Here is a 12498-nt window from a genome sequence, read left to right on the forward strand (position 1 = left end):
CCGAAAGAAAGATGATAAACCTGGCTGCAGGCTGTTGCCGTGGTGATGGGAGGCAGTTGCCGTGGTTGACAGCGGTGACACATTGAAGGCAGCAGGTACTTCTAATTACCCCCTCCACCGACCCAAGCAGGCAGCAACCCCTCCCGACTCGGGGCAGGAGATGCTCCGGTTTTCTCCTAGCACTTTCTTCCTCTCCGCCGCAGGTTGGATGTGCCTTTTCAGGGCCCCCACCTGTGCTGAAAGGAAAACCGTGAGGTGGCAGCTTTTCCTAATGTCACTTTAATAGCCCGGGAGCGGCCAGCAATTCAGCAGCATCCTCGGGAAGCCTGGACAAGGCTGGCAAATTTTCAGAGATCTGGTATCCAAAAAGCAGGAGAGGAGAAATTGAGTGCAGCTGGCCACAGCTTTTGGAGCAAGAAGATGAGGGCCTTGCGCATCTGGCCCAAATTGTAATGTTTTTGGTAGCGCTTGCTGTGGCTGGCCAGGTCTTGTGCTTTGGGGTCTCGCCAGCTGCCCGAAGGCACCCTGCCATGGTCTGTGTGGGCTGGGGCAGGGTACTGCAAGGGGAGCGAGAGGAGCAAAGGGAGCACGGGAGCATCCTGACCACCCACGCATTGCTGCTGCCGAAGTATGTGCACAAAAGTGTAGATCTGTATGAAATAAACCCCTGACTTTGAACCCTTTTGCCTGAATCCCCTGAGTTTGGCTGCCGTCAGAGAGTACTCCCTGCCTCTGGGTCTCTTGCGTAACGTTTTCTGTGTGTTTGCTGAAGAAAAAACCCTGGCTTTTAAAACAATTTCTGCTTTTCATTTTTTACATATTAATTTCATCCAGGGCTGTTCTAAGCTCTGGCTCTGTCTGTACCTCTCCTGACTGCCTTATGCCCAGGGAGAGGGACTTTCACAGCTGTTGCCTCAGCCCACACCGAAACTCTTTTGGCCCCTTGAAGGGTGTCATTCAGCACTGATCTCTCTGTCAGGGCTTTGCTGGTGCTGCCTTTCCAGTAGCTGTCAAAGCACCTGCTGCAAAATGGAGAGGCTGAGAGAGCTGGGGCTGTTCAGCCTGGAGAAGAGAAGGCTCAGGGGGATCTTATCCATGCGTACAAATACCTGATGTGGAGGAGTAAAGGAGACAGACTGCTCAGTGGTGCCCAGTGGCAGGGCAAGAGGCAATGGGCACAGCCTGAAACACGGGATATCCTATTTAAATGTAAGAAAAGACTTTTTCACTGTGTAGATAGTCAAACGCTGGAGTAGGTTGCCCAGAGAGTTTCTGATGCTTCCATCCTTGGAGATATTCAAAACCCAACTGGATGCGACCCTGAGCAATCTGCTGTAGTTGATGCTACTTTGAGCAGGGAGGTTGGACCAGATGACCTCTAGAGGCTTCTTCCAACCTCAACCATTCTGTGGTTCTGTAATTCTGTGAAAGATGATGCTGAACAGATTTTGAAAAGTCCAGAAGAGAATTGCAGTCTTATTCGAAAAGCCTGTGGGAGCTTATGGAAACCTCTCCAATTGCTTTCCTGGGCTTTGGATCAGATCATTAAAGAAACATGTAAGAGAGAGAAAGGTGGAAAGTTGAAGTTGTGTTGTGTAGACCTCTGAGGGCAAACATTTAATTCGTGCCCTTTTGGTGTATTCCTCTCAGAAGAGGCTTCTGGTTTTGAAGCCTACATTGAGGGTGGGCTCCATGTGCATTACTTTGTATAGCACTTGGGATTAACAGTGAGGGATAGTGATAACACATTCTTGAAATCACCTCATAGCATGATTGGCACAGTAGACCTGGTGCCCTGCTCTTGTCTGATTTTGCAACTGAATGTAGCTCACCGAAAACTAGGTGGGGGAGAAGAGAAAGAATTAATAATCTTCTAGATCAGATTATGCGGGATAGTCATGAATCCCTGTCAGAGAATGAGCACGGAAGAGTTGCTCAGAACGAGCCTGGATGTCGAGTGTCTTTCAGAAACGAGCAGAGATACAGGCCACCGTTTTGGATTCAGTTCTGCAAGGACTGAAAATGGGTGCACTCAGTGGGTTGTATTTTAAATGGATAATTTCTTGGCTCTGTTATTTTAAATTAAAAAAAAAAAAAGAATTTTGTCTGAAAATGGAAACTGAGCAGATATGCTTATGTGAGGTGTGTTAAAACACCTAAGAAGGATCGCTCTGCCAGAGGTTGGAGGTCCGTTCTCATTAGATCTACATCACTGCTTTGCAAGGCGAATGCTGGAAAAATATCACAGAAATGTGTTCACTTTTAGAGCTAAAATACTGTAAATGAGTTCTTGGATAAGTGTGTATCAGGTCTTAAGACTCCTTCAGGAGGAGAGGGATGGTAAAGAGGGAGACAGAGGGCGTGGAGAGCACAGAGAAGGTCACACAAATAGACCATTTTTATCCTCTTCTGTAATATATAAATGAAGTGGCACTTGATGAAATTAAAAGGCAAAAAATTAAAAATAAATAGGAGGAAACCATTTTTAATGTAAAGTATAATTAGCCATTGTAGCTCATGGCTGCTAACTATTATCGAAGCAGATATTTTAGTAAGATTATCAACAAAGGATTCAAATGAATGAGCAAAGCATCTGCAGGGACATCAGTGTAGCTGAGAAAACAATTATAAGGGCTATCAATCCTCATGCTTTAGGGCATAAACAGATCACCAGCTGGGGTCAGAAATGCAATTTCCCCCCATGATTACTGAATAACTTAATTAGGCACATTGTGGAGTTTTATCCAGCACGGGTCACTGCTGGAAGCAGAATAACAGATTAGATGGACCATTGACCTGTTCCAATATCTCCAAGTTCCTCTCAGAAGGGAAGAGGGAAACTTCTAGCCTTGTGTTGTACCCCCTTCCCAGGAGGGCAGTAATCACTAGGCTTACATAGAGATCCAACTGTCCATTTTGATCTAGATCCCTAGATTGTAGAGATCTCTGCTACATTTGAGTATAGGCCACCATGGAAAGCCTCTTCCATGTATTTGGAAGATTTGGTAAACCAGCGAGGGAAGGGACTCAGCAAATCAACAAGAGAGGAGTGAGCATGTGTTTAGCTATGGCAACGCTTTGACTTGTATAAATATCTTAGGCCTTTGTGCTACCTCTGCTTTCCCCTTTTCAAAAGAGTTTTGGCTTAATCAAGGAGTGGAGTAGTGAAGAACTGAGGGGAAAAAAACATAAGAATGTAATAAATCAGCCTACCAGCAGTTATTTCCCTTAATCTTCCTATTTTGTCACCCCAAGCCTAGAGCAAGCTTATCCCAGCCATGATGCTTTTACAGAAGTTTTCCTTGACTCTTTTCCACCTGGTTTGAGTGTGTCAGCATGATGGTGATTTTGTTAAACTGCGTTACCCTGGGGATGTACCAGCCGTGTGAGGATATGGACTGCCTTTCTGACAGGTGTAAAATCTTGCAGGTAAGCAGACTTCCTTCTTGTTGTGGTGGTGCCTCAGTCCAAGTCACAAATTTTCACGCATGCTTTCCTTGAGCATGTGGGCAACACCTTCCCAGACAGGTTGGCAAGAATGTCCCTGGCAGTAAGCTATCCTGTTGTAAAATGGCAAGAGCTTGCTTTGAGGGGAATGGGGTGAGAGAGATAAGTCTACTTCTGACCATGCAATATAGAACAATGGCTAACCTTCCTGATCTTGTGCATAAGCAGGGGTTTCCCGACATAGACAGCTAGAAGATACATAGCTCCAGGGGTAAGCCAGGGAGAAATAACTAAGGTTACAGGATCCTGGCAGGAGAGAATAGCAGCCCCCAATGCATTCACTTGTCTGTTGAGGATGCAAGGGTACTACTGAGTTCACAGGTAATGTGGCATTCAGGATGCCCAAAGGGAGAAGAAACAAAAGGTATGTCAAGAAGGGCCATGGGTACATCCAGCCTATGAATGCACTAGCTGTGCTTGCTGCTTCCCCAAAAAGAAGGTGACAACAAAGGTTGTCATCTATAGTGTTGCTGAGGCTGCGACGTTCAGATATCTGAAGCCTCCATCTGTGATTGGTATGTGCTGTCCAAGCTGTGCTTGAAGCTGCACTATGTCCTCAGCTGAGCCATTTGCAGTGGAGTGATGAGGAATCCCTCCTGGGAGACCTTGGAAGGACAGTGTTTCCCTGGCCAGGTTTGGACCTGCTGGTCCCGAGCCAACCTCCTTTCATGTAAGTCCATGTAAGGAGTCTCTGAGCCTACATCAATTACTTCACCCATGGCAAAAAAAAAACCCCTATAAAAGCCCCTTGCTTACTTGAGCAGCTGGAAGCTGTGATGCCAGGGCTGCATGGAAGAAGTTTTTCCAGCCCTGCCTCAAACTCATTTTCAGAAGTACTGAAATTTGTGTTTATCTCACATTCTGTGTTTTAAAGTCTAAGGCTGAGAATGCTTATCAAACGCGCTCTTGGGTTTCTGTTTGGCAGGTATTTGATGATTTTATCTTCATCTTCTTTGCCATGGAAATGGTCTTAAAGATGGTGGCTCTGGGGATCTTTGGCAAGAAGTGTTACCTTGGAGATACCTGGAACCGCCTGGATTTCTTCATTGTCATGGCTGGGTAGGTCAATAGTTCCTGCGTTTATTTGTTCTGTGTTTGCTAGAGTCTTGCATGGAACAGAAATGATGTAACTGAAGGGAAATTTTCCACGGTGGTGCTACTCCATTACATCTGCCGAACTGGAATCAGACGTGCTGGGGTTAGCAGTCTATGGAAGAAACAGTAGACAAGGTAGCTTACCTCCCCAGCTGATGTGCAGCCATCTATCTCGCACAAATTCAGTAGAAGATGTTAATTTGTACTAGCTGAAGAGCTAGCCCAGGAACTTTTTTTGTTGTTGTTTTTAAAATGTCTGAGTGGAAGAGGTGTAACCTTTACCAGAACCAAGCTAGCTTCTCTGTTTCCAGCAGCAGTGTTTTAAAGGTAGGAATGTCATTTTTGTTACTCTGGGCTTTTTGTCTTTGTATTGCACTGGCCTTACCCACACGCACGGTACTATTGGGACAAGTTGACATTTGAGTGTTTTTTACAACAAAGTTGCTATGGTGAAGCTCTGGTTTCCTCTCTGCATGCATGAAGTGGAAAGTCTACCAGGATTTGCCTGTTGAATCACAGCAAAATGTTCATCTCTGATACCAGTGGGCATGGGCTTTTTTGGAATTTGTCCATTTTCAATTAGATTGCCTTGTAGCAAAGTAAAAAAGAAAAAAAAGGTCAGAAATAAATATGTAATATTGTTGTTGTCACAGCAAACAAGTGAAAGTCTTTTCAGAGAGAAAACCCCACTTTCCTCTTCCTCCCAGCAAGGAATTACCCACATTTGCTGTCACCTGGAAGTGCGTGTATTACTGACTGAGCCAGCAGTGAGTTAGAGCTCACTTTGCAGAGTTTTCCCCTGCAGTGTGGAGCAGCACTGTCTTTATATTTGCTTTTGACACAGTTCTTCTACAGCAAGACTTGAAAGTCATTCCCTCTGGAGGGGCGTATAATTGTTTGCTTCTGGGGGCAGCAGAGATTTTCAAACTCAGTTCAGTTGTAAAAGTTTGAAGACTGATTCTTGGCCAGCTTGTGCCTGAAAGGACAGGCAGATGAAAGCTGTAGCTTTTTCTGAATTAATGCAACATTTGTGAGATGGGAAGACCTTTCTTGTGGCTAAGCCTGCTGTGATTAGCATCTGATTTAAAATTGCCCGGCATGGGGACTGCAAGTTCGTCAGGAAAGGCTAAGTTAAAGCACCTGACACATGGTGGTGAGAAAAGCTAGATCGTTGTATGTTCTAGCCTGAGCTTCTGGTGGCAAAATTGCTGGTGACTGGATGCAGGGAAAGCGAGACCCTACCACAGCAGCGGTTGAGAAGGAAAGGGAAGAATAGGTGTGTTTGAAAGGGGGACCCTGGAGCCCATGGTGCTCCTCCGTGTGGGTGATGCGCTGTGGTATGCTGCGAGGAAGGCTCTGCTCCAAGTGGGCACAGGATTGCTGGTGTATGGGGTAAAAGGCTTGGAAACTGGGGATCTCGCCCTGCCTAGTGTCCCTGCAAGCATGGTATGAGTGGTGCTATCTGGAGAGATGAAGAAATCAGTGGGGCAATGCTAAATGAAAGAGGGTGAGCTCAAGTGCTTACTCCATGCAGGAAACAAGTGAAATCCATGCTACCTAGATGAGAAGGGAATAAACCCCATTTACATGTTTCCCTCTGTCGCCATTGCTGGCAGAAATTTGAGGAGAAGAGAGTCTTTTGTGCATCTGATAGCAGTACTAGGAAAAAAGCTCATATCTGAACTCTTTTCAATGCCAAGGAGACTTAGAATCAACTCCTTAGATATAAAATAGTGTGGAGGATTTTTCATTTCAGGTCCAAAACTGAAAGAAATTTGTTTCCTGATTTCTATACAATTGTCCTCATGAGGTGTCAGGCTGAAATGATAGTAATCTCATTAGAATATCTGATCTCAAGAGACTTCTGCTAAAGAAAGATTTTTCCATTTAGTTATAGAGAACTAATGACTATATAACATATTTTGAGTTATAAAAGCTTGTGGTTATTAATTCATTATTCTTTGAAATTCATTAAGATTGTCTGCACTGTTTAAATCAAATCCAAGGCTCAAACTTGCCCTTACATACAGACTGTAGGCTTTTATTTAACCTCAAATTTAAGCCCCAAGCGTTATCCTGATTGGTCCCACACCTGGATCATGGCTTCAGCTTACTCTGGGTCCAGGTGCTGCCTTAGCCTTCTGACTAAGAGAAGACATCCTGCGTTACGTTCTTGCATGTTTTCTCCATGCCAGTGAGTTAGATCCTGATCAGAGGCTAATCAGTTTTCTCTAAGGGCCTTTCCTTTTCATGGTCCGGGACTGTCATTGCCTGCAAGGGAGGTCATAAATTTGGCTCTCAAGAAAACGTCCGTGATGTTGGGAAGTAATGCACTGCCTAAAAGACGTGCAGCTTCTCTCAATTTCAAGAATAAGGACTGTACTTCCCAGCCCCTTCTCTTCCCTTCTCCCTTTCCAAATAAACACCAAAAAAAGCAGCAAAGGATGGAGGAATAAACTGTAGCATGGAAAAGCAGAGTGCAGGCAAGGGACCATTCTGTTGGGCGTTCCTGGGCAGCTGAGATACCTCCATCTGGCTAGCTGCATGACAGCATGTTTTATCAAAGAGCATAATGATTATTTGCTGCTATTGCCCCAGACGGTGTTTTGGTTACATAAACCATGTATTCAGGCATTCATTTGTAGTTTTCTCCTCACTTCCTTGGAAAGCCAGAAGCTATAGTTTTAGTCAGCTGAATTCCCTCATGTGCCCCTGCCCTGCTTGCTCCCGCTCCCCACGCAACCCAGCAGCTCAAGGAGGAAGACTCCATTGTCACTAAAAATGTTCAGTTTCCATGGCGATAGGAGCTGACATCACCAGAACTTTCTCCCCTCTCGCACACTCCCTCCCCCAACCACTTTCAACACGTTTTTTTTCAGAAAGGATTAGAAAAAAACCCAAAACAACAGTCCTAAGTCAACACTCTCCTTCATTGTTCCCCTTGGAGCTCCTAAAACCAAGCGAGGTAATCTGGGTTGAAGAATGCCAATGCCCTTGTGCGCACAAGCAGCCAGGGCTGCAAATTCAGCTTGCCGATGCTCCAGTTCCCAACTGCTCGCTGGTGACAGGAGGTTGCAGGTTCCCAGACGTTTCAAGCAGACTGTGCTTGTCACCAGCTGTCCTGGTGGGAGTCCCTCTTCCCCTGCGTTTGTGATTAGGTCTTGTCTGGCGTCATTTGTTTCCCACAGCGATTGGGTACATTTGGAGAACTCGATCTGAGGCGACTTCAAAGGGCAGCTTCCTAAAGTTGAGAGCCTACTAAGTTTTGAAAGTTGAGCTAATGTGAACGCTAATCATGTTGGAAGCACAGGCCAGTGTCTCTACGTGCATGAATTTAGGAGAAAAGTCACTTATTTCTGGGCTAGTGCTCATCAGCTTTTTAAGTCAGGCAGTTCTCTAGCAAAAAAAGAGTGAGCAAGCAATTTTTCCTGCTTGCTCTACTCTGTGAAGCAGTTGTGTTCACGTGTGGTTGGAGATGGCGCCACTGTCCCTCTGGGAAGGGAGATGTCCCTTTGCATGACTGTCCTGAGGGTCCCTGTGCGAGGAGTGAATTCATGCAACCTGCCTGGCCTTGGGGGCATTAATTGCACTGAGGGTGTGTTTGTTCTGCCTCTCTTGAGCCAAGTGCTGTAATTAGTGACCTGTGCTCCACCTCTGCCCTCTTTTTTGGCATCCCCATGACATGTTCTGGTATGCAATTTACTTGTGTAAATAGGTAGGTAGGTTGAGGGGGAGTAAATTTACACATTTACTTGTGCAAATATGTAGGTAGTTTAAGCCTTCACTATGTGGCCAGGGGGATGATTGTGATGACAAGTATGTGCCCAGAATATGTCCAAAACCTTTCCTTAATTACTTGCTACCTGGAGTCCGATGGCTGAGGAGAGGCTGGTGTATCTTTCAGAGAATACCCCATCTTTGCCTCTTTCCATTAAGCTGTGGTCAAATCCCATCCTAACCTTGCCTTTGATGGGAGGAATGGCATGACTTTGTATATTTTGGCATTTTAGGATGCACTTGCAGTGTTTTTTAACAGCTTTTAAAAGTGGTGGATATCAGAACAAGACATAGTATTCTGTGTAGCCACTTCAGTGGTAATACAGTCTCTCTATTCCAGCCTGAAATTTCCCTGTTCCTACAGCCAAGGATTGCTGTAGCCCATCTAATCAACCACTGCATCTCCCTATCAATTCATTCAGCTGCTTTCTCCAATTGGCTCCAAGCTTGGTTGGTTGGGTTTTTTTCCTCTCTGTCTCCTCTTCTGAAAAGAGAAAATCCCTTCCTATTAGTAGGAACAGCAAACTTTGTTCCCAGATGTATGCTGTTACATTTGTTCACACTGGAATACATATTATTTGCATTTCCAAAGCAGTTCGTACTGTTCTATATCACTGACTTGTCCTCTTCATTTCTTTTTCTGTTCTCCCAAAAATATGCTTCAACTGCAAAATACATCAGTGATTTTTTTTTTTTTTTTAATTTTCTGCCAGGTTGCAATAGATAAATAAAGAACAGAGCGGCAAGAATTGTGCATTACAGAAGTACATCTGCTCACGAATGAGTCCCCATTTACTGTTGTATGTGAGGTTTATTACTTAGCCAGTTTTTCTCTAGCTAATGTATGTCATGATGATTTCATATCATTCCAGCCATATCAACATAATTACTTGTGTGAACCAGACTTGTAATCTCATAAGAAATTATAGCACATTAGTTTGATGGTGTCTATTTTTCCTTAAACCTGTGTTGATAATGGTTAATTTTATTATCCACCTTTAATCCGTAATCTATCAAAGCCGCATATTGGAGATTTCATTACTGTACTGTGATCAGCATCAGTCCAGTTAGCCTACTGAGATCACTGTGTTTCTAAAGTACTGGCACAATATCAGAATTTCTCTGACCATTGGATGCTTTCCCAGTTTTCTGAGACTAATAAAAAATCATCAGTACTGGTCCAGATCTTTTCTGGCCATCTCTTTTAAAACTCTTGGATATAAATTGTCCAGGCCTGGTTATGTTAGAATATCCCTATTTTGATAGGCACAGCCTAAAATACTTGATCACAGCTGGAGCTGAAACTAGCTTATTATCATCTATGGTACACATACGTCATCTGACCTTCCCCATAGAACTTTTTTTAATTGAAGTTTGCTGCCTTTTTACACTGTTCATGACAACTGTTTTCTTGTTCCAGTGATTAACTTGTACCATTTTATGTGCTTGTTCAATTCCCTTACAAATTTTCTACAATTTCCATCTCCTAATTTGTATTCATTGGTATCAACTTCCCCTCTCTTGCTATTACATTGCTGCTTTTGCTTTCACTTATGTTGTACTATCTTTTTAGCCTGTTCAGCTTGTCTCTGTTGAAGCTTCTTGGATACCTGATAAATATTCCTAAACACCACTTGACTGTCATCCACAGTTCGTGAATTAAAGTCTTTATCCTGACCAGTCTGATGCATGGATGTTTCTGTGTGTTTTCAACTTCATGAATATGGCCTCTCTAATCCACCAAGTATATATAGTACTGTTGATGACCTCACTTGATTTGTACATAACGCGTGTAATCAAGTAGTCCTAGCTTTAAGTTCTACGATAAAAAAAAAAAAAGAAAAAGCACTTAATAGACAGTCTGTATCTTCCATTGTTAAATGCAATTCTTTGACTTGTAAGGCACATCACTGTAAATACTGGGAAATTGCAAGGAGATTTAGGTGTCCCCAACACATGTTGCACAAATTCAACCCTTGCAGATGGATAGGGGGAGGGTTTTTCTCCTATGAATTACAGACCAATACCAAGAGAGCTAGTCAGCCTGTTTTCTAGTGTGATCTGGACATACCTAATCACATTGGTAGGATAACTCATGTTGGAAAGACCTTGTGAGGTCTCCAGTCCAATCTTCTTGTTCAAAGGAGGGTCAACAACAAACTCAAGTTAGGTTGCTCAGAGTTGTCTAGTCAAGTCTTGAAAACCACCACAGATGGAGACTGCACCACCTCTCTGGGCCCCAGCCCCACTGCTGATTTATCTCTGTAACAAGTCTGAACCTCCCTTTCCTGCTTGGATTTATGTCCATTGTGTCTTGTTCTTCTGCCATGCACCACTGTGAAGAGTCTGGCTTCATCTCCTTACTCACTTCCTCGTAGGTACCAAGGAGCTGCTGTTAGGTCCCTCCAAAATCATCATCTTCCAGGTTGAATAAGCCCCCATCCCTCAGCCTCTCCTCAAAGGGAAAGTGCTCCAGCCCCTGAGCATCTTGGTGACTCTCCACTGAACTTGCTCCAGTTTATCAACAGCTTTCTTGTATTGGGGGGCCCAAAACTGAATGTGCTATTCTCGATGTGGTCTACCAAGTGCAAAGTAAAGGGGATGATCCCTTCCCTCATCTACTGGCTGCACTCCCGTTGGTGCACCTTGGTATGCCATCAGCCTTCGTCGTGTGGACCATGTGTTGCCTGCTGTCCCCCAGGACCCACAGATCCTTTTCAGCAGAGCCACTACCCATCAGCCCTTAGGCAGTGGGTTAGTCCAGCACAGGTGCAGGACCTTGCATTTGTCTGTTGAATTTTATGAGGCTCCTGTCAGCGCATTTCTCTAGCCAGGAGGAATTCTCTACTTTTATATGGCAGAAAATTAATCCATAAGTATTTATTTCCAAATTGTCACTGATTCCATACTAGAAAATACTGGTTTTGACAGAGTGTGCTACTCCCCCTCCCTTTCTGTCCACTTGAGCCTCCCTAGCTAGGTTAAAATCATCGATTTTAATATTCCTTTCATACAGATCTTCCCACCAGGCTTTCTTAATGCCATTTAGGCTGTTTATGCTCATAAAATGAACAATTCCTATTCTCTTTATTACTCAGGCCCCTGGCACTGGTGTATAGGTGATATGTTTTTCTCCTCTTTACATCTTTTAGTGCCTTGATTAGTTTTGTTCTTGACATGGAACCTCTGTAAGAACTAACCTTTTTCCTAATTTCATCACTTTCCCCTTTGGTCTTTCATTTAACGATCTCCTGACTTCTATCTCTCAGTTCCCTAAAAACTAATTCTTTTTCTAATGAAATACTAGTTAATATTTCTGCTTCTCCGGGTGTAGCCCAGTGCTCTGCAAGTCTCCTGCCCTATGTGGCTGGCAAAGCCAGCAGTTCATTACCAGATTCCTCCATCATGGAATCATAGAATCATTAAGGTTGGAAAAGACCTCTAAGATCATTGAGTCCAACTGTCAATCCAACACCACAATGCCCACTAAACCATGTCCCTAAGTGCCGCATCTACACATCTTTTAAATACTTCCAGGGATGGTGACTCAACCACTTCCCTGCGCAGCCTGTTCCAATGTTTAACCACTCTTTCAGTAAAGAAATTTTTCCTCACGTCCAATCTAAACCTCCCCTGGCGCAACTTGAGGACATTTCCTCTCGTCCTATCACTAAGTCCTATCGCTATCATCCCCTTTGCCTGTTGGCCAGGATGGGCCAACAAGGAACTCAGCTGAATATTTCTTGTCCATCTTCTTCAGAAACTGTCTATAACCTGTGGCATATCATGATAAGAAAAACAAGTAATTTCAAAATGCATCTCGTCAGGGAGACAGTCCTGAAGGGCAAAGGGGTCCAGGAAGACTGGACGTTCTTTAAGAAGGAAGTCTTAAAGGTGCAGGAGCAGGCTGTCCCCGTTCACCTTAAGAAGAACGGGCAGGGAAGACGACCGGCCTGGCTGAACAGGAAGCTCTTGCTGGGACTCAGGAAAAAAAGGAGAGTTTACCACTTGTGGGAGAAGGGGCAGGCAACTCAAGAAGAGTACAGGGATCTCGTTAGGTCATGCAGAGAGGAAATGAGAAAGGCAAAAGCCCAGCTAGAATGCAATCTGGCCGCTGTC

General features: G+C 44.2%; 2 protein-coding genes across 2 annotated transcripts in view; both read left to right on the forward strand.

The window, feature by feature from the left end:
* The window catches only part of CACNA1I (calcium channel, voltage-dependent, T type, alpha 1I subunit), a 167555-nt gene that overhangs the window by 71015 nt on the left and 84042 nt on the right, over positions 1-12498 (forward strand). Inside the window, exons 2-3 of the mRNA XM_009322567.1 lie at positions 3318-3429; positions 4433-4566. Coding sequence (XP_009320842.1) covers positions 3318-3429; positions 4433-4566 — 246 coding nt within the window. The remainder of the gene's footprint in view (positions 1-3317; positions 3430-4432; positions 4567-12498) is intronic.
* RPS26 (ribosomal protein S26) lies at positions 3846-4191 on the forward strand. The gene is given in 3 exon segments (XM_009322488.1): positions 3846-3906; positions 3909-3946; positions 3997-4191. Coding segments are annotated over 3 exon segments (294 nt in total).

Source organism: Pygoscelis adeliae, unplaced genomic scaffold (genome assembly GCF_000699105.1).
Source record: "Pygoscelis adeliae isolate BGI_AS28 unplaced genomic scaffold, ASM69910v1 Scaffold60, whole genome shotgun sequence".
NCBI classification, from domain to species: domain Eukaryota; kingdom Metazoa; phylum Chordata; class Aves; order Sphenisciformes; family Spheniscidae; genus Pygoscelis; species Pygoscelis adeliae.